General features: G+C 40.5%; 2 protein-coding genes across 2 annotated transcripts; one reads left to right on the forward strand and one right to left on the reverse strand.

Moving 5' to 3' along the window:
* Positions 1-7,246: 7,246 nt before the first annotated feature.
* On the forward strand, positions 7,247-13,805 carry LOC118421130 (the record flags this gene model as incomplete). The annotated part of the gene is made up of 7 exons (XM_035828291.1): positions 7,247-7,774; positions 9,953-10,007; positions 10,597-10,706; positions 11,549-11,749; positions 12,319-12,426; positions 13,283-13,372; positions 13,623-13,805. Coding segments are annotated over 7 exons (1,275 nt in total), but the record flags the coding sequence as incomplete, so codon positions are not given.
* A 3,580-nt stretch (positions 13,806-17,385) lies between these two features.
* LOC118421132 lies at positions 17,386-21,291 on the reverse strand. The gene is made up of 6 exons (XM_035828292.1): positions 21,062-21,291; positions 20,254-20,424; positions 19,605-19,791; positions 18,494-18,774; positions 17,987-18,164; positions 17,386-17,513 (listed from the first exon to the last, which is right to left on the reverse strand). Exons 1-6 carry the CDS (start codon positions 21,203-21,205, stop codon positions 17,464-17,466), a joined length of 1,011 nt encoding a protein of 336 aa, XP_035684185.1. The 5' UTR covers positions 21,206-21,291; the 3' UTR covers positions 17,386-17,463.
* Positions 21,292-22,558: the final 1,267 nt, after the last annotated feature.

A 22,558-nucleotide genomic window follows, 5' to 3' on the forward strand; every position in this document is an offset into this window, starting at 1 on the left:
ATAAGCTATACTGATGATGGACAGAGCACATGATGGAAAGGCCACTAAAGTTATTTGCCGTCTGTTCGTGTGTTTCGATATGTTGTGTTATTATGAAGCCCTCCCCTGTGCAGATTTTTGTGCCACCCGCTAAGCTTAATGTTCCAGTTGATAGTATAATACCTCAAGTTGTAATGTATTATTTCATTATTATCATTTGTTTAATGTATATTGAGTTGATATCATTTGCAATAGCATCCATCACTATACTTATACAAATTATGATTCATGACGTTGAAGTTACTTGTTTATTGATTATTACCGAGTTGGCTTTTGTTATTTTGGCAACTATCATTGAACTTAACAACTGTTCTTATTGCACATTAGCATATAGCCAGGCGCCGCGGACCAATCAGAAGGCCCCGTTCCACGTTGGTTATGACGACGTAACACGCAGATTACCGCCAGCCGGTCGTGTATCGCCCTTCTGATTGGTCAAAATGAATCGACACCGGCACCAGTGTCGATGCAAATCGATTCATTCTGACCAATCAGAAGGAGCGATATACACGGAATATGAAGAAATTGGCCAATCAAAAGGAGCGAAACATATACCAGAGCGGAGTCCCTCTCGGATAGGACGTTAAATGGAGGTCCCGTGTATGGGGAGAGTCACACCCCACGCACGTTAAAGAACCCCCACACGTGCGATGGTGCTGTGTGTGTTGGTGCAAATCCTTCTGTCGGGAGTTGGTGATCCACTTCAAATCACCCGGATGGAGGCCTGGCGAACCTCTGTCTCGTATCAGCCACATGGTGAATTACAACATTCACCCGGACGGGAGACCTGGCGCATCCCCGTCTTGTAATTAGCCAGCGAAAGGGTATGTCACCCCGTGAGGGGCGGTATAATCCCGTCGTGTGTAAACATGTGCGAACATGTGTGATCACGTCGACAGATAATGATGATGATGATGGAACGTTACTTCCTTACTAACTTGGGCCCTTTGTTCCGAACATAGGCCACCGATGATCGCTCTCCATTGTACACATCTCTGAACCCAATGAATAAAAGAGTACAGCTAACATAATTGTTAAATAAAGCAAAATTTTCGGCAAAAAAAGATGAGTCGAGTTAAATTTCCTTCGAATGAATCAAATGTAGACTGGACAGAGTACATTAATGAAAGAATTAATGAAATATTAAGATGACTTCATACAACAATATAAGTAAATAGATGAATTGTAGAAACTGTAGAGTAACTGAAAAAAAAATTGTCTAGCCTGTAAACGCGGCACATCAGTGAAAACATAATGTAGTATTTACAGAACCCACGATATCAAACTCAGAAATTTCACTGCATTAGCGTAACTAGAGTTTCTGGGGGTGGGGGGGGGGGGGAGGGTATCGATTCCTGGTTGCATTCATTAAGACCTAACGACATACTGAATATCAGTTCAATCCATTCAGGTGTTCTGGAGTTATACTGATCTTCTACACACACACACTGACTATAAACATTACCCGATGCGGCCTCGCGAAAACTGACTACAACCCTTATGTGGACTCGTGAATGCCGTGATCCGATAAGCTACGCATGCGCGACCCCAACGCTCTACCGGGTTAGCGACCGAAACCAGAGAGCGGTCCGAAGTCCAAGTGCCCATACGCCAATCCACAAAGAAGGTCGCAATATTTGCCTGACTGGCACTTTTTCAACCACTCTACGGCTAGGATTTTTGAAGGGGCCGGACGAAACTCCACAGCTCGAAGACAAAATCGAACTTTTGAGCGGTGAAAGACTCAAAATCGACTGAGGAAGGAAGTGGGAGTGGAAGGAATCTATTTATAGAGCCTGAGCTTTAGACTTTGAGGGCTGGCAGCTGTCGAACATTTTTCTACAGGCTGTAGAAGGTACGTGGTTTTCAGCTATCTTACATGTATAGACATTGCCAAATTTAGCTATCATAATAGTTGGTGATTCTATGCTTTCGTTCATGTACTATAATAGTAGGTGCTTGCACTCAGGTGCTTTGCATCAATTTAGGTTCGTGACTTACAGAGGTCATCGATCAGCAGTATGTGTGAACAGTCCTTGAATGGCGTACGAAACCAAAGTACATGTACGAAACCAAAGTATCTTGGTTGTGTAATATAAACAGAAACTGTTGTACTTTGGTTTCGTACGCCCTTTCTTCAATCGCCGAAACTATGCTTTGAGATTTCGAGGGCTTGCCGCTGACAAGTAGTTTTCTGCCCACTATTCAAGGTACGGGCTTTCTTATCATTTCTACTCGCATGAGAAGTAATTATGATATTTATGATAATATATATATGATTATTTCTACTAGCCTACTATACACTGCTCATCACTCTGAAACGCTATATCTAGTTAGTCTGTTGTATATATGCTCGGTATATAAGAAGTGTTTCTGAAAAAGAGGATCCGAAACCACAGAGTCGAAACCAAGCTCTTGTGGATACAACGTAATGTATGTGTTATATCTTTTAGTTCTAGTCAAACATTGGTACATTCAGCAGGTAGGTGACAGTTTATGGCTGGCTTCTCGATAGGTCAAAACTTTAGTAACTACATTGTGTATATATTTATGTATCTATGATCAAGAACTTCATCAACAATTTATGAATCACAGACGTATCCTTGCAGCCATGTAATACTACGTAGATTGTGTTTTCAACAAAAATCCACGTCAATGATACGTATGTATATCACTGGGGGATCATTGTTTGAAGGAGGGGAAGGTAATGTTTAGTAGCGTGTGTGTGTAAGTGTGGGCCCCTAGTGGAACTGTAGGGACCGGTTTAATTTCAGACTTTGAAACAGAATAACTCAAGAAGGGGTCGACAGATCGTCATGATTTTTGGTTTGCCAGATAGCTAGACAAGTCAGAATCTAAGTATAAAACTAGAAAGGCCGACATTTGCTTAAGAGCAAATACAGCATATTTCAGCCATACCCCTTCCCACGCAACATTGGACTGTTCCAAATCACCCCTGCGCAAAAATGGAACATCCTCTTAACAGTACATTATCCCCCAAAGTGGACTGGTATTGTGAATTGATTCCAGGTAAAAACAGAGCTTGCTTCTATTTTTCAGAAAATGACAATAATCACACCTTCCATTCAGAAAATTTTCATCATGACTGAAAATTGTTGAATGACTTCATGTAATGTCATTAACAATTTTCAGTACGATAACTAGGTGTAAGTTTTAAAAAGTATAAGCTCCTTGTGATGTGGGTACATTTATTATTGCAGTGAACTTTTTTTATTCAAGTAGGGCATACGATTTAATAATTATCAAGCAGGTGCAGGTACTGTAGGAGCGTTTGTTTTCTTCAAGCTGTAAAACTGTTAAACTGTTTTACTTTGTATGCAATCAGCCATCGAGCCTATTCTTATTTTAGTTTAACAACTTCCTGCCAGACCCGGAAGATACGATTGAACCTTGTTCGAGGATTTATTTTCGTCTGTCTGGTCAGTCTGTTCATACCCTGGCGCTGAGAGTGTTTTATTGGGCTGAAACTCTAGCAGTTTAAAGTTACTTACAATTTAAATGTTCAAAGTTTATGTCAAACAACAATAGCACTAGGAAATGTGGCCACTATAGACAGGTGGTCACTATAGAGAAAATGCTGATCTATTGACTAGGAGCCATACGTTACACATGATTTCAGTACACTGATCATTAATCATATAAACATTGCACAGGTAAGCCAATTGTTTAGATGTACAATTAAGTTCAAATAATTCTGAAGAGAAATATTGATGAGAAGATAATCATTCTCGCCACTGTCTAACTTATAATTACGTATCAAAACTAAACGCAGATTTTCTAACTAACGCACCTTTCGCCGACTTCATCAAAGGACCGCCGGCTATCAATCAAACACGGCTGTTGATTAGACTTAGAGTTTCAAACAGTCATGTGCTGTGTGCCAGTTGACAGCGAACTTCATGCTACGTGATGTTTTACATTGCTTGGACCTTCTTTCCTACAGCGGTGCTTCTACAAAATATTTAGACTGTAACACTGAGTCCCACATGTTTTATAGAATAGAATTTGACGCAGAACAGCGTTTTTTGCTGGGTATTTTTCTTGAAACATGTCCGTGGGAATATCAGCGAGGCGGCGACGTAGTGATATCAGACCGTCAACAAAAGTCGCACGGCGGCTAACGGCGCAGCGAAGATACTAGCGCTATAAATAAGCGCTTCAACTAAGGATGGCAACCCGTACAATATTTTTGTATACTGTTGAGCTAAGTAAAGTTTGTTGTTTATGAGGTTTTAGTTGTCTTTGAAGCTTTGACCCGAAATATTTTAAAGTCAAACTGCTGAAGAGAAGTAAGTGACTGCTACGTAGATATGGCCCTAAAAAAACTGATAAAAGAAGCCTTCTCAATAGTCTAAAATGCAAGAGCTTCCGGGGAGGCTTCTCCCACCTGGGTCCCCCCCACAGTGGCCCTGCCCCTGGACCCCGCCAGGGACATTTGGCGGCCCCCGGACCCCTGTCCGACGCTTTGAAAAAATCCTGGCGAGAAGTCTGTACGGCCTGAGTCTTCAAGTTAACGTATTGTGTGGTCCCGCTTATGAATATTAATTAGCCTTCGCTTTCCTCTTCGCTGATTGGCTGAACCATTAATTGAATTAACTCTTCCTGCCGGCTAGACGCAGGTGCAGATGTCGGCTCTGTGGGGTGAACGTCCGAAAGGTCATGGCATGGAGAACGAAAGAAAACCAATTTCCCCTAAAAAAAGTGCTGTAATTAAGCCTTTTACAGTACTTTATGCCAAAAATTTTACTTGGATCATTTTACCAACTATCTTATGCCTATCTATACCAAATGTTACTCATACCAGGGTACAGGGGTGCAAAATATACCGTTATAAGACCGTCAACAACAGTCGCACGGAGCTAACAGCGCAGCGAAAATACCATCGCTAGCGTTTCAACTTCGGATAACAAGTTATAAGTACTGTTGAACTCAGTAACGTTAAAGTTTGTTTTTAGTTGCCTTTGACGGTTTGACCTGAAATAGTGTTACGCTAAACTCCTGAAGAGAAGTTAAGTGACTGCTGCGATTATCATAGATATGCCCCTAAGAACTGATACAATATAAAGCCTTCTGAATAGTCTAAAATGCGAGAGCCTTAGGCGGGCTTCGCTCCACCTGGCGGGAACACTGCTATATATGGGATCATGAGGCCCCGCTTATGAATATTAATTAGCCTTTGGCCTCCTCTTCGCTGATTGGCTAGGTCTTTGATTCAATTAACTCTCCGGCTGACGCGCACAGGTGTGGCTCTGTGCGGGGTCACGGAAGGTCACGTCAGGAGGCCAAAAGAAAACAAATTTCCCCTCAGAAAAGTGCCAAAATTAATCATTTTAAAGTTGTTTATGTCAAAAATTTTACTTGAATCTTGTTACCAAGTATCTAATGCCTATTTATACCAAATTTCAGGTCATTTAATTGTAATACCAGGGTACAGGAGCCAAAAGTGTCCTTTTTTGGTCAAAAATTGGCCAAAAATAAGCATTTTGTTGCACTGTACACCAAAAGTGTTATTGAATTTATATGAAGGGATTATCAAGGCACATCTCTGTCAAATTTCAGCTCATTCGGTTGCAATACCAAGGTACAGGAGCCAAAAGTGTCCTTTTTTGGTCAAAAATTGGTAAAAAAATCGCAAAAATAAGCATTTTGTTGTACTGTACACCAAAAGTGTTATCGAATTTATATGGGGGCATTATCAAGGCACATCTCTGTCAAATTTCAGCTCATTTGGTTGTAATACCAGGGTACAGGGGCCAAAATATACAGTTTTGGTCTAAAATTGACCAAAAAATCTCAATAAAATCATTTTAGAGGCAGATATGAAAAAACTGAGAAAAAAGCATCAAGGTATTGGCCCACTCTACCCCTGTGCCAAATTTCAGGTCATTCGGTCCAGGAACGGCGGAGATGAATCACTTTGAAGATTTGACAGGAGAAAGAAGAAAGAAACATTACGAATACAATATATTTCACCATACTATGTATGGCTGAAATATAATTATAGAATAATGCATACTGCAATTGAGTGGCGTCAGAAACACACCACTTTGCAGAATGGGGTCAAAGTATCAAAAGTATTTTGTAAACGAGGTGTGTACGTGACGCCATTCATTCTGTGAACAAGGTCAACGGAGTTCGTCCGAAATTTAGTCACTTTAGTGTTAATTCCAGGTTTTAATGTAATGTATTAGCATTTTTCTATTTATTAAATAAGTGTCTAGGTTGCATAATTAATCAGAAAATTCTATAAACCCGCCACGCTTTATATTTGATTATTGGAACAGGTTGAATGTGTAACTGAGAAAGAGAAGAACATTGTCAGATGTAAAATTAAGCGAACTTTAACCTAATTTGCATAATTAATGACTAAATGTTATAATTCCATACTGCCAAAAGAAGGGAATTGTGCAAATGAAGACGTCATTTGCATTAACGTTAGTGATGCAAAAATTCTAGTTTGGCCTTCGGGAAATAATTTGCACTAAGATATCAACTAATTTGATAATTGTAGTTGAATTAGTCAATACTTCTAGATACACATAAAACATTTTATCAGACGTTTCGAACAGCGTCCGCTGTTGTTTATCAGTGAAAAACATTTTCCTTTCAGTGTTCGAAACGTCTTAATAAAAATTATATATATATATATATCCAGCAGTATTGACTAATTCAACTAAAATATAAAATCCTGGATGGCTAATCTTCACAAACGTATCAGCTAATAAAAAAAAATCACGGGTCTTAGTGGCAGTGCGCAGTTTTTGACACACTGGCAGCACCAAATCCGTAGGTGTTTTGGGCACCTTTTGACAGATTAGCCGTCAGGCTCAGTGGGCGACACTCCACCGTCATGGGGGCAGGGGAATGGCGAGTATCGAACTCAGGACCTACTGATTCTGATTCTAACGCTCTAGCCATTGTGCCACACAGACACCCCGTATCAACTAATATGGTATATACAAATAAGCTTATTTACACGATGAATAGGAGACACACAATACATCGGTTGTAATATTTCAATAATTTTGTGAAGGTCACAGAATTCTAGTTAATTATCAATTTAACTTGTAGGTATCATCGACTGGCAAGTATGAGTGACCTGTCTACAACTCACCATTGCAGTACTGCAGTGCAGGAAGCAAACATCTCCCATGATTCGAAAGTCGAATCCGACGACACACTACAATATCCCTCCGCGTCAGCACAGAGCAAAGAAGGCGGTGGACTTCAAATTGCCTCCCCGGCCCAGAGCAAAGTCCAGATAGCAGATAACGGCAAGGACGGGACTGTGGGAGTAGCGCCCCCTCTCGGCGAGCACGAGAAGTACCATGTTTTCTTCTGCTACAGCAGCGCTGATGCACCATGGGTAAAAGGCATTGTTCAAAAGCTAGAATCAGACGACTTCGGCTTCAAGTGTTGTATCCACGATCGCGATTTTACTCCGGGAGCGTATGTCATCGAAAACATCGCGCGTTCCATCAAAGAGAGTCAAAAGACTGTCTTCGTAATCTCGCGAGACTTCGTGACCAGCAAGTGGTGCGAGTTCGAACGGCAGCTGGTCATGAGTGAAAGCCTCACGGAGAAGAATAAAAAGGTCATTCCCGTCATGCTCCGCGAGTGTGTACTGCCAAACTTCCTACAGCACATGACGCACCTGGAGGAATGGACGCCTTACTTCTTCGACAGGTTTATCGGCGCTTTGAAAGGTAAAATCATTAGCATGTGATATTCTGATATTGTACAATCAAGGAAAAAGAAACAAATAAAGACCACCACCGTAGCCAGTCATTTCTTTCTCATTTACTATGGAAATTATGACCTCATTTGTATAACAAATGCCTATAAAATCATTCTTTATTCGGAAAATAAAGGAAAGTGACATTGATCCCAGGTCATGCCGGTCTTTGCAGATCAAACATGCAGGGAGACATGGACAAATTGACATACGACATTACAATAATGATATCAAACACTTTAGTTCAGTATCGTCTTAAAATCATTCGTCTTAAAATCATTCTATTGCACAGTATTCCCAGTGTGGCTCATGTCGAGCTCTCCATATTGCATAGGAGGACAATAATGACATTCGACTAATGTCTCTGAAGAGCTTCTTTGGTACTTTTGCCTTAACAGTCTTGAACAGCGTTCTGAGTCTATTCTTGTTATCTGGGGTGATAAGCCCCCTTGACCCAACCTCAACACAAGTAAGAGTAACTGAAATGCCTGTTTTGCTCAAGTCTGACACAAGGGAAGTATATTTGTTAACCTTACGCTCATGACTGGCTTTAATGTTCTGTTCAAAAGGTACAGTTAGTTCTTGTATATGGATGGTGTTTTCTCTAGGCAGGAATATGACTAAGTCCGGCTTCTGTGCTGTAGGTATGGTTTGAACAGGAATAGTACCGCCGTCAGTTGTATACCCTTGCAAGTCTGCGTAGACACGGACGTCTATCTGCGAGTGATCAATGTTCTCCTGAAGGGTATCCACTATGAGTTTAAGTATGGAATTGTGCCGGAACGTATATCGTCCTTGCTGAAGGGAGACGCCACAGTTATTAAGAACATGATGTAGAGTTTCCCTGTTACCGCACAGTTTGCATTTGTCATTGGTACGCTTGCCCCAAGTGGCTAGATTACAGAATGTCGGCAGAGCGGACATTCTGTAATTTTGGAAATTATGAAAATAAATGGAAATTATGACCTCATTTGTATAACAAATGCCCAATTTTTTCTCATAGAGAAAATGCAAAAAGGTTTTGATTAAGCATAATTTTTGTTCAGTAGAGGTGATTCCGAGTCACCGAGAGGGTTTTAAAATAATATTTGTAGTAAGTTTGAACTATTCTAAGTAAAAGAATATTTCAGCCACGTAAGTTCTAAACTGTTCAAACAATTGAAAATGAAAGTTTGAACATGTTTGAATCTATCTATATATGTTGGAAACATTCGGAAATTAATGGTACAAATATCTCTTTATTTAGAACAATTTAGAAACATCTGTGTTTTTGTTATTTTTGGAACATCTGATCACATGTTCCAACAATTTGCGTCATTTTTCCCCCATAAAAACCTTTATTACCACCATAAACCAAGTTGCTAAGCTAGGTCTTTTGTTTGAGTCTTGTATTTTTAGATTTTCTTTAGTAGACACGGGTGGCTCTTTTGTGAAAAGGCGTCAGACAGACAGAATTTCCTGTACTTGGCAGGGATGTGTGAACTGCCCTCTCCCCAGCCCACTGACCCAGTTCTACCATTTTGTTTCCTATGTTCGAATATGTGATCACATGTGATCACAAATGATGAATCTATGTTTGAACAGTTTAGAAACTAACAGAAATAATTTATTTGATGATAGAAATGTTTCTAACATGTATGAACACTATAAAAAATATTTAGAACATTACACAGATGTCATAAATAGTTCTAAACAGTTACTTATCATAGTTAGAATGTTATAAAGATTTCCAAAATGTTGGAACAAAAGGCAAGAAATACCGTCTTGGTAATGTGGAATCGACTCTATATTAATCTGTTACAAATTACACGTGTTGAAAGTATTTAAGTCATATCCTTGTTAAGGAAACTTTAAATTTGTAGCTAGCTTTTCCTTGACAATGATAAGATTAGAAATCTAAGATCTAAATCTATCAATGATCATATTACCTTCGCAGAAGAATTACATCACTATGCAAATAATGTCTCACCTCACCTTACCTCACCTATCCTTTGACCTCTGTGTGGGTCGTTTGGGCACCATGACTAATGTCTAATTTTGATAATTTGTATCCGTTAAAGTTCCTTTGACCCAAGTCTGAATGTTAAATTCCTGTCATTTAACAGCAATGAATATATCATATACCCACTTGCTATTCTATTTCTCTTACTGTTTCACACAGATAAACCTGGAAGCGGACATGATCCATTATCTACATTCTCCTACAACCCAAGTAAGTAGTGAAGATGAATATATTTAGTTAATTTGACGTGCTTTTTTTTCGTTTTTGGGCTTTCTGCAACAACAGCAGACTAAGGACTAGGATACGTAGTGCCACACAAGGCCTAAGTCCCAATCAAACGGGTGCCAGTCAGCGATGAAGCCCCAGCAGGGATCCGAAGCCCAGAATTGGCCCCGGTAGACTGACGGATACATACCAGGGGGTACCCACCGATGTTCCCCATGGTAAGGTCACGTTGTCTATTTGTTACCAAATCCTGGGCTCATTTTAAATCCCACGTAGATTCAACCCGGTGCCCGGTGGGGCCCCCAAAATACCCCGTGAGCCACAAACACGGGGTACAACCAACGTCACGGGATGGACAGACAAATTCGATGCACGGAGGGAATTATCAACCAAGACGCACAGACACATTCAAGGTTATTGGGGCCTAAGCCTTAACACACAAACATGACAAATGCCTAATTTTGCCTCATCTTGCTGGATATTCAATCGATCTTTTATTGATGCCAGTTAGATGTGAAATACAAAAAGGGGAACTTTGTATATCTACTGATAGGTCACGTGTTTATTTATACAGACTACATTAACGGCCAGCACGTCTTGAAGATTGAGCCAGAGCACGCGTGGGAACAACCGTGCTGTCGGTTTGACGATCAGATTCTTCACGCCAAGCTGATGTCCAGGGGAGTAAGGGTAAATATCATTGTTAACAACACAAAATGATTAATCTCTACGATAATGGACACAGTTCCAGAGCAAGCTGTTAGGGAGTCCAAACACACAACAACGCTTCTTTACATCGCAAGCTATCTGGCACCAAAAATTGGGACCATTGAATGTTCAGGTCAGGATACAAAAATCGAAAGTTCTGATGCAGTGCAAATGTCATATACCTAATGTGTTTCCGTACGTAAACTTGGTTTTGAACACTCTGAGTCAGAAATATGCAGCTAGGGTGGTAGTGGAGAGGGTTCGTAGAGATACATAGCGGTGCGTCTTGAGTTGCAGTTTCAGTGTCAGCGGAAAGAGGGTCTGCGTAGTTTGTCTGTCAGTTTGATATTTGGGGCACCATGTGGACTTTGCTACTACAATATGTAGGGTTGTCTGTGCTACGTACTCTACTGTGCATTATGGGTTGTCTTTACAAATGATTTGGACTTGGCTATGATTTTTGTATTAATTTTACATCGTTTTAAAATTGGCTTTTAGTCATGTTTGTGGATGCAGTAGGCTATAGAAAGGGTGAATAGGGTAAAAGGTCACCATGTATACTGTGGGTCATATTTCACGTGTTTGCGCCGTATACATTTTTCCTGGTTTAGTGTTAATTGTACAATTTAGAGGCCGGACAAGCATGCCTATATGAGTTTTTCATCATCTAAAACTCAGGTGTGTGATTTCGGACAGCCTCTATCTGCCATGATTCCTATGGTATAAGTGTAGGCAGCCTAAAACTGCAATATGGCCAGAACCAATTAAGATTGATTTTAAACTAGTCACCTTACATGGATACGCACTTCCATTTTCAGATAGGCAGAGAAGACGCCGTCACGGTTATGAAAAAGGTCACGAAGACCAGCAAGATGGAGAAGTTCAACTGGTACTACACCAAGTATGCCCCTTTGCACACGTTTGCTGAGATGATGTCAGGGATCTTCCTCATCATATTGATAGCGAACCACAAGAGCATATTCACCGATGGAGACTACCGCTCTCTTGTGGCAGCTCCGGTGAAAGTTTCTGTTCTTTCAATCCTCGGAACAGCTATCCGTTACTTCATAGGGCGTTACATAGTAAGTCCAACTCTTGATGTCAAGCTCCTTAATTGTAGCTCTCTAAGGAATTGCATTATGGTGCTGCATTGCCTTGTTACAATCTCAGTACCTGAAATTTTCAATCTTTAAAAACTGTTCTTTACTACACCCAATTTTGTTTTATTATTGTTGAGTTTAGACTACTGAGTAGTATATTGCTTGAAATTTTGAGAGCTCTGAATTTGATTCAAATTGGAGTTAACGTTGTTAACGTTACTGAAAGGAAAGCAAAGAGTTTTGTCTTCATAATTTAGGAACCAATACTAAATATATTTTATATTTTTGAGATGCGTTTGGACCCCACTCGGTCATTTTAGTCGCGAAAAAGGTCGGATGCTTTAGAGGTAACCTTAAAGAAGATTTATGATCGAATGTTACAGTTTCAAGCTTAGATAGCTGATTTGTTTTTGGCCTTTGTCGTGAGATCTAAGTAGTATTTTTTTGTTCATCAACCGTAATAGCTTCCACTATTTTCTGTTCCCCAGATGAACAGGAACATGGAACGCACAATGGTGGAGGTGAACACCATCCTGGCAAAATACCACATCTTTGCGACTGTGACCGACCAATACCTTGGTATCGCTAAGGCTGGCGTATCCTTTAATATTTCACATTTCTGGGGACCCTTGGAATTTTATAGTTTTCATGTAGAAACGCCTCATTCTAGCGGCCTCACGAGAACACATTCCTGCAGACGTTCCCTTAAATATATGCCTGCAAAATTCCTAGAATTCTTGCAGACAAGAAACATACTATACCATTAGGCTCGCCCGCGAGGCGTCGCCAAAACCAAGTAATACGTAAAGTGGAAACGTTTTCCTGCATAGCTAAATGATTGTGTAATTGGTGTGAATGTATGTTTAAAAAACTCAAAGGGAGACGATGCAGATTTGTTTTAACTAATTAAATTAATTGAAAGGTCATGCCTGGAGGCTAACTGCATGTACATGGTGAGAACATGAGATTAATTATGATGAAGAAGCATAAATGTGACAATGAACATTTATAAACATTTATACTCGAATGTTAGTTTTGGAAGATTCTTACTTGTGCATTGTATATTTAGCCATCTCACTCTCATGAAAGGTTTTAAAAACGCTTATAAGAATAATAAAATGTTTCAGTATTCAGATCCGAGAAACTCATAAGCTACTCTTTTTCTTTGCCATAACAAGGCCATTGTTCTTACATTAATAACCAGCTGCATTTCGTGTACTACGAGAGGGGATGCTGTCTGGTGAGTTTATAATTCATTCCTTTCAATGTGATTTTCTTTTTCGGCGTTTACGTGTCCTTGTCACTCTGATATATTTGAAGTTTTATAATCAACAGTCTAATGATTCATAGAACATTCAAACGTAATTGTTACAGTAGGCCTAATTTAATATCATCCAATAAGATACAGCACAAAATCTCAACCAATATTATCATGTTGCATCTGTGTTACAGCTTCAAATACAGCAAGACTTGATGGCTATGGCAACGCAGAAATCAGCCTCAGTGGAAGTCAACATCCAAGACAGCTTTTCTGACCCTCTGGTATTGTCAAGTACATCGACTAGTAGAATTTGGATACCGTAAACCAAAGAAGAAGAAAAGCACTAAACGGCATATATTTGTCCGTGAATAACTTCATCAGGTTGGCAATTATTCATATAGTAAGGTTCTTTTAGCACAACCAGAAGTAAGTTATTTTCTGGTTGTGCTAAAAGAACCTTACTATATGAAAGGCATACATTTGTGTTGGCAAGTATAGACCGTGGTGTTTTAAAGTACATTCCTTCCTCAGGCTAAAGCCGATGCCCTACTGATGAAGTACAGTGAGCTGTACGCGCGGCGTCTGGTCGCCAAGATGCACATTGTGCCCCGTGAGTCCCGCGGACACATCAAATATGGTGCCTGCCTGTGTCAGCTGGTGGAGATATACGAGTTCGGCTGGAAAACGGACTTCATACTTACATGTGCAAAGTAATGGGTCAAACTTGATGAGTCCTCAATGGGAAAGGGGCCCAGCCGGATAGTTTACAGGCTGTTTTTCTTTTTCACTTTCGGGCGTGGGATCCCCTGCGACTTCCCGGCCGGGCACCGAGATCAAATTGGCCCGGCACCCGGTAACAAATAGATCCCGTGACCTACCCGTGGGGTACATCCAGGGGTGTCCTCCGGCCGGTGCTACATATTAGTACATCCCCCGCGGGATCCCGCGCAATTAGGGCCGAAGCCTTATAAGCCTATGGTAACCAGAAACGAAGGAAAACAACGAGAAACAGCCAATAATAACAAATTGAAAAAAGAGAGAAGCAGGAGATAAGAGAGTTATACCTTCATGATGTCTTGTGAGCCATTGTAGATTTATTATCTAATCTTTTTTTTAATATTACAGATAAGCATGTGATTAGCATAATCTTTTAAATCTTTAATATACATGTTGTGAGGCGCAGGGGTTATTTGCAGAACGACCGTTTGGAATTTGTTGCAAATGTGTTTCATAGAAGATTGACATAGCAGATTATTATTAGGATAATTCTTATGGTCTGTAGTTTTGATTCCTGAGATAATGATACCCTATTTTTGTCCATTTTTTCGCAGGAGTTCAGTCGTACGTATACACGCATGTACAATCGGAGCAGTGGCGTCGCCGCTGTAGTCGCTGACATCATGGCTGAAATGGCACTCGTGCTATTTGACGTCGACATTCCAAATCATCCAAGGACCTGTTAATCGTTGTCAGATAGAGAGCAGTATACAGAATACACTTTGTTCTAACAGTTTTTGTTGAAGTGGAAGTCTGAATACCGTCGTCTCTGAGCTGTCATTTTCCCAAGCTACGGATGAGTTGTTGTTGAAGTTGTCATAATAACGGCTCTGAGAAATACTCCAATAAATAGTGTCAATAAATCACTTGTGGGTAAATCCATGAATGCAGCAAAACAGCTGATGAGAAGGCTATATGTTTATATTGTATACAAGTTCCACATGTATACAATAATCATAATTATCATAATGTTTAAACATGTAAACACTCCTAGCTTTTCATTCGGAATATAGTCTTTTATCAAGAGTGCAAGTATATATATATATATATATATATATATATATATATATATATATATATATATACATATATATATATATATATAAAAGAAATAAATGTAGAGTGCTTAGCGAAGATATGTACCGTTTCAAAATACTAGTTTTTGGAATGACCCTGCAAGGCTTCCAACTCTTAACCCCCAAAATGTACAGCGAGCATTCCGACCACTAGGGCTTTTTTCTCTAGTACTACAGAGTTGTGAAAATGTCATTGAATCATTGATATGATGTGATGTTACTTGAGTTTTATGAACGCAAAAAATTAGTCTTTAAAGTGATTGGGATCTCTTTGCCAATGCTTCCGAATGTTCTAGTGACCATTGTTTATTTTCGTTAACATAATTATTAAATTTATAGCTTCAATGCTAGAAAACTGTATAGAATGCAAAGTATGCCGGCTTTGATTACTTGACAAAAATTCTGTTCAGTTTTTCAAAATGGTAATACATGGTAAGACTATATTTAGTTACGTACTAGATTTCAGTTGGTTAACAATTGCAAATACACCGCACAGGTTTTTTGACCAGCAGGGATTCCATGCCCTTTACAGCTACTATGGCGAAATGTCCCATAACTTTCGACAGATCTAGAACGTTTATCAGTAACATTTACATATCGCTTTGTAAGGACCACTCTATTATTATCAGCACACGTCACCTATTTTAGAAGAGAACCGTTCATGAAGTTTTGTCTCCAGTACAGTTTGTCATTTATGACGATTTCTGGAATTTTTTGTAATAGAATCAATTATGCAAAATTATGCAGAGTTAAACAGGACACGATTCAATAAATTATCTAAAAAGATCATAACAATAAATAGAATAGTTAAAGGACAGCATCAGAAAATTTTCAATTCTTTATTTTCCAGTAATTTACTCATTTACTCATTATACTCGGCGCGAAAAGGGGGTCGTTCGATATGTAGCGATCAAGGGTATGTTGTCAGAGGAAAAATGTTTTTTTAATGTCCCTGCCAGTTGGACAATTGTGAATTCAACCAAAATTCGTGGAAGCTTACGTGTAATTATCGCTGTGCTGTCCGGAAAGGAGAAGGTAAGAACTGACCCGAACTCGCTCTTGTAAAAGTCCAGAAAGGCACGGTGCGTGAACCTCCCCCACCGCCATTGTTTTGATTTCGTCCCGTCGCCGCGTGGTTTACTCGCAGGCAAGCTTATTCATGTTCAGTCTCCCGGGGACTATGGCTTCGTAGACAGCTCACAATGCGACTTACAGGTCCACGAAAGTAATTTTTAACAACAACAAACTGAACTCCAGAATGGCGGGGTGATTATTCGCCGCTGAGAGGTTCACCGAGCGAAATGGCTGGCTAGAAGTTTCTGATCCGGATCCGTGACGTCATACAATCTCAGACGATCAGAACGAGGCCATTACGTCATCGGCCAGCGCGGCTGGGAGAGGAGGAGAGCGCGAAGTTCAAACGTGTCTACAGGGTCATAATAGGCGGATCAATGTAAAAATTGACGTACATCAACTTTTTAATGAGTAAACTACTGGAAAATAAAGAATTGAAAATTTTCTGATGCTGTCCTTTAACAACATGAAGTTACTATCATGATACTTATTCATAAGATTACCAGTAAAATGGCGAGATACCAATGTAAGTATGTTGAACCATGTATCACTTAATTTCTAATAAAATGTTGAAAACAAGGCAAACATGAAAATATCTTGATCCATCTTGTATTTGACGGGCGATTCGACAACAATCCCTTGGCCTACCGCTTATGTTCCAAGAAGATGTCATCCATGTTATGAAATCAACATGGCCTGGCTATGAATATAACATGTACACTCATGTAACAAGTATATGTGCTGCTGGTAGAATCCCAATTCCAACCACCCTAATCAATAATCGACTTTTATCCAAAACAAACGATTCAAACATAAATGTTGTATATATATATATATATATATATATATATATATATATATATATATATATATATATGTATATATATATGTATGTATGTAAAAGGTAAATACATACAACATGCTTCGTCTCGTTGCGCATGTGCTTTAATTATGATAACGATACTATTGTACATCTGACTGAGTTGCAATATGAAGAAAAAAACGGCAACACTACATACATGTAGCACAAAACCTTTGTACTTAATTGTACATCCTTAATTATAATAAAATGCTATTCTACGTGAGAGGTGCAATATGAAAAACTCTGCACATGTAGCACAAAGCATTTGTAACGCTACTTCACCTTTATCCGTCGGGTAACCTAAAGCCGTTGTTTCATAAAAACAGAGTATATAGGGATAATAATTCGACGGATTGTGGCTCTAAATTTCAACACATGTATTTTTGCAGTTTAAAACCACCGTTTGTCGGTCCCTTAATACCGTGTTTTTTAAACCAACGGATATTGGTTATCCCACTAATAAAGGTGAACTAGCGTTACTTGTTGTAGCCTCCCTCGCAGACTCTCTCGGGGGTGACTGATTTGCGGTTGTGCAATGATCTCTAATGTTGAGGAGATGGATCTTTAAAAAATGCCCGTTTGCCTAGAGATCAACATCATCATCTGAGGCACAGGCATTCTCTTCACCAGGGCCTGAAAGAGGCAAATAACAGAAATTAAACCAATTGTTGTCATTACGGTAGATAAATCTGGCTGAACAATGTCGAGAAGTATCCATATGTTTCTCATAACATAAAAACCTACCGTACACAATAACTTGTAAGAGAGAGAAAGCGAGAGAGATAGAGAGAGAGAGAGAGAGAGAGACGGAAAGAGAGAGATATGTGAGATTTATAAACTTATACAACCTCTTTTCCCTACTCAATACATTCAAGTTATAAATATTCATGATTTAATGTTTTTGACTGCAAATCATATAATATGTTCCTAATTTTTCAACAATCCACTTAGAAGAATGCAATTCTTTTGTTAGGTTAACATTAAGTTTATACTATTTATCTGTCAACCATGTTTATCGTACGACGTGTACTTAACCAGGTATGTATACAAGAAAGGTCTTCTTCCATTTCCAAAAAAAACTACAAAAAGTAAAATGACAAAAATACCTATTTGGCAGATGAAGCATTTAGGGATATCGCAAGGCAGGTCATTCCAGGCATTGTCTTCCTCCCACAAGAGCTGCCCGCAGCTTGTACCGTTGTTAAGAGGCTTCCCGGGTGCCCAGTTGGTGAAGGTACAGTCGCTGAGTGGAGTTCCGTCAGACCAGGACCACGTATCGTTATCCTATACATCAGAACGAAACTCTCTTGAAATGTGCAGGGTTTGAAATGCCCGTTTGCCTAGCTAGGTTTTAAAACTACATTTTTGTTTCGGGCACCTTTTTAGTTTCAAACTTCGGGGCGGGGACAGTGGAGTGCTGAGCTGCCTGCCACTGCGTACACCAAGGGTCAGAATCAAGGCTGCAATCGTTAGTTATAGTAGAATACAAATCACGGGAAATGCCCAAATTTTGGGTACGCTCAGGCGTCTTATGGGAAGATGAAAGAAAGACATAGGTCAAGAAGCAAAATGCAAAATGAAAAGGTAACATTTCTGTCTCTGGCGGAACTTACTCCGGCAAAATGAAGCCCGATCCAGCAGCTCTCCCCTAGAAACCTCTCAATATCCAGGAACATCAGTAAGTCCTGGAACTCGTGTATGTTTAAATCAGCAAAGTTCTTGGCTGGAAAACTCAGTTGAACCATGAGCCTCAGGAAGTCTTGCAGCTCTTGAGTCTTCACGTCAGCAAGGTGCCCTCCGTCCACTGCGCAGGCTTGCTGCGCATCGCGGTACGCCATGGTTGGTTTCATGACCACCTTGTAGTAGGTCCCGTCTCGCTCGGTGTAGTCAAGCTCTGTAGTAAATGAGAAATAAGCAAGTTCGGCGTTCCGGGTGAGCATGTGCAGCGACAGGGGTTGCGTGCAGTATGTCGAAGGTGAAGGCCGCTGATTTGTAAACATCTCAAGTCTTAACCATTGTCTTGATTTGCATAACAATGTCTAGACGTGCCTTGTTTATGTCGTATTATTTAGTTCGAATTCATCTTTATTAAGCCATGTTGTTTTGATTATATGGATGAATCGGCGCGCACATCGATTTTTGGCCGTTTCAAAAAACATTTTTACAGAGTTTTAATTGTACTGAAAATCGTACAAAGACTCTGCAAATTGAGCGAATACAGATGTGAAAGAACACAAATGAAGAATATATTTTCCTAAATTGTTGACTCTCGAAATCAGCCATGCTGTCTGTGTTGCGTCCAGAACCTTGCTTTATCCCGAACCGTGCCCGCGTATCCAGAACCGCGCCTGCGACACGCAGGAACTATCCTGAACCGTGGCCAATCGCGAACAGTTCTGGATACACAGGGGCTTTTTCCCATACTGTGCTTTAGGGCGGAGCTTAGTGTTTTTAGGGGAGGAGTCTGCCCAACGTGTTTTTTTTTTCTGCAGCGCCGCCATCTTTGTTTTGGGGGCGCTGGGATGAGAAAAAATCAGCATAATTTTACCTCATTAAAATACGTTTCACGCTTGTCTTTGATCATTTAGACTTAGAGTTGATGTGGCACAATCAGACAGGCGTCTTAGCACGAATTTCTACAACAGATGCTTTAAAGCTGATTACAATGTGACGAAAACAGAAACGTCAGCTGTAATTTGATGTTTTGGTTGTAAAGAAAGAAACTTGCTATCCAGTATTTTCCCCGCTTGATGAAGTGATTCATGCACAAACTCACGAGGGTCGCCACAGTCCGCTTCGTCTTCGGAGTTTGGACAGTTGCCGTAAATGCCGTCACACCACAGCGATTCCGGGATGCACCTCCAGTTCGGGCACCGGTGTTCGCCCTCCGCACACTCAGCACCCCCTTGGTCTGGAAGAATTAGGGGGCGTTTATGACAATGAATCCGGGCCAGAATAGCGAAACTAAGAATCTGATCATGATCTGTCCAGATATGAAGTTTGTATTATTCAGCGCAAAAATGGTGCTTTACACAATTAGGCGGTTTACTACGTGTACAATACAAACAAGCAAGGTTGACCAAACCAGAAAAAGTGCTGATATTTTTACGATATTGTTGACAGGTACTAAATGCTAAGTATAACAAAACCATTACGTCCTCCTCTACCGTTATCTTTATTGCCTTCGAGTCGTTTTATATTGTTTGTTTCTTTAATTAATTTTGCCAAAAATGAAGTACATACATGGGAAAGCAAGTAATAAAATAACAATGTAACGCTATATCTGATGACTGGAAATTAACCAACTTAGCTCCAGGTTATAACAGTTCTATCAATGATAACACGTGAACAACAGTAAAGCATAGTTAAGTACCTGGGTCCCTGTAGTCGACACAGTCCTGACAGTTACAGTGGAGTACAGTGTTTCCGCACCTGCCCTCCGGGGAGCAGCAGGGGAAATGGCCGCTAGGGTTACATTCAGCAGGACTGTCGGCATCAGCAGGGCTGGGGTAGTCCTGTCCGCAACGCTGGTCCTCGCGCCAAGCTTTAGAAAAAATATACGTAAGGCTCTGTCATAGAGAACGGCCACACCGTATTGACATTTTTTTTTTCGTCGATGAAGGTTAGACATCCAGTAATAAGATACACCGAATAGCAATTACTCAAGCAACTGGTTTCAGATAATATCCACTTTCTGTCGTCAGTGACACTTAATAAGAGGTCTGGAGGCATTCTTTTGGTTTAGGAAAAGATTCGAAGAAGCTGTATTTTACTTTAACTTTTAATGTGCAGCCTAGACCTGGTTACCGAACTGAAAAGACGACTTTTTCGGCCGCAAACTTTGCCTACATCTACCCTTGTTAGCAGAGTACAACCCCAACCGGCCTAGGGATTATGCCACCTACGCAGTACGGGTAGCCTACACCAAAACAATATAAATACCGAACTCAGACAGACTTGAATATACACACTGGATAAACTCATTCCCGAAGTCACCCGTAGTGCACGTAATTTCCTTTCTCAGTTCAATTCCCTCTCTGTTTACAGGAGTTACATACATTGTCAACTTTCCTATGATGTTAAAGGACCCTCCCAACCGGTGAATAGCGGCCCTGACCGAATGGAGCACTATCGAGTTTAAGTAAAGGCGCAAACAATATACAAACAGAAGCAGACCTTACCACAAAACGGTACGTCACAGTACTCCCATCTGGTTCCGGAATCCGTGGTGTAGCACCATGCTCCGGCACGGCGGTCCGGATTCCGGCAGTAGTTCTGCTCCAGTCCGGATGACGGGTAGTTCTCAGCTGTTTGGTTGTGTCCATGAGGTGTCTGACTGTCCCAACGCTGACACGTCTTGCCTGTCTCCGTCACAGAGACTGTTCCTCGGTAGGACGCCCCGTTCCCAACCTGGCAATTAACTGAGAAGATTACCAAGGTATGAATTAAAAGGGTAGCTATTAAGGTTTGCAAGTAAATATATAATGTATAACCTCATATGGTGTAGCTTAACAAAATACTGTTCTTTTTACTCTTACTCAGCAGCTATTTGAGTGACAGATCTGTCAGTGAATTGTTGAACATTGCCCATCACAATATTGAATCACCTGTAAGTAACTTTCAAAGTCTTTTTTGATTTGGTTGAAGCTAATATCTTATGCCTGACTGAGATATGGCTGTCAGAAAATGTGCCGTCCTCTCAGTTGCAGAGTTTTAAAATGTTCCGTAAGGACAGGTGAGTAGACATGCTTGTGAGGAAGGTACTTATACGACAACGAATTTCCGTCATGGAGGCCTGGCAGTATATGTACGTTACATATAAAGGTGTTCTAAAATTCCCATCCCAAATAATGTTAGTCTAGAATTTGTGGTTATTTTAAGTTTCTTCTGGCTGTATGCCCATGAAGCATCTAATTGTAGCCATTTATAGACCGACAAATGTTCACAAATAAATACTCATTCATATCCAGTTTAGAGAAACTGTGGGAGCACTTGTCTGCAGTGGAAAGAAGTGACACAGTGATTCTTGGTGACTTGACGTGACTTTAATTCAAATTCGATTTCAAATGAAAAGAACAAAACATTCCTATCTTTCTTGACGAAAACTGGCCTCAAACAGTTGATAAAGATTAGAGGCTCCTACGACGGACAGAAGTACTCTCATTGACCATGTGTACATTTCAACACTTTCAGCTGTTGTTAATCATGGTGTAATACAGACATTCTATAGCTACCATAATGATGTGTACTGTACGTTTTGTAGTGATCAGACAAAACAGCAACCAGAGTCAAAGGAATAAGGGACTGTGTATTGTACAAGCTCAGGCCTTGCCGACCTGTGTGGATGAGAAATGTTCCCGCTCTGGCTCTTGCCAAAATGACCTGTCCAGGGGGAGCCTGGTGGATGCCTGCGAATGAAATACTTGGTGCCAGCTTCCGGCCCTTGCCACACTGATGGCAACGGGGATGAGGAATGGCAAATGTTCCCGCTCTGGCTCTTGCCAAACCTGGTAAAAGGGAGCCTGGTGGATGTCTGTGAATGAAATACTTGGCGCCGGCTTCCGGCCCTTGCCACGTACACTGGTGGCAAAGGGGATGGGGAATGGAAAATGTTCCCGCTCTGGCTCTTGCCAAAATGAACTGGCAAGGGGGGCCTTGTGGAGGCTCGGTGATTGGGA

The sequence above is a fragment of the Branchiostoma floridae genome, chromosome 8 (genome assembly GCF_000003815.2).
Source record: "Branchiostoma floridae strain S238N-H82 chromosome 8, Bfl_VNyyK, whole genome shotgun sequence".
Lineage (NCBI taxonomy): Eukaryota > Metazoa > Chordata > Leptocardii > Amphioxiformes > Branchiostomatidae > Branchiostoma > Branchiostoma floridae.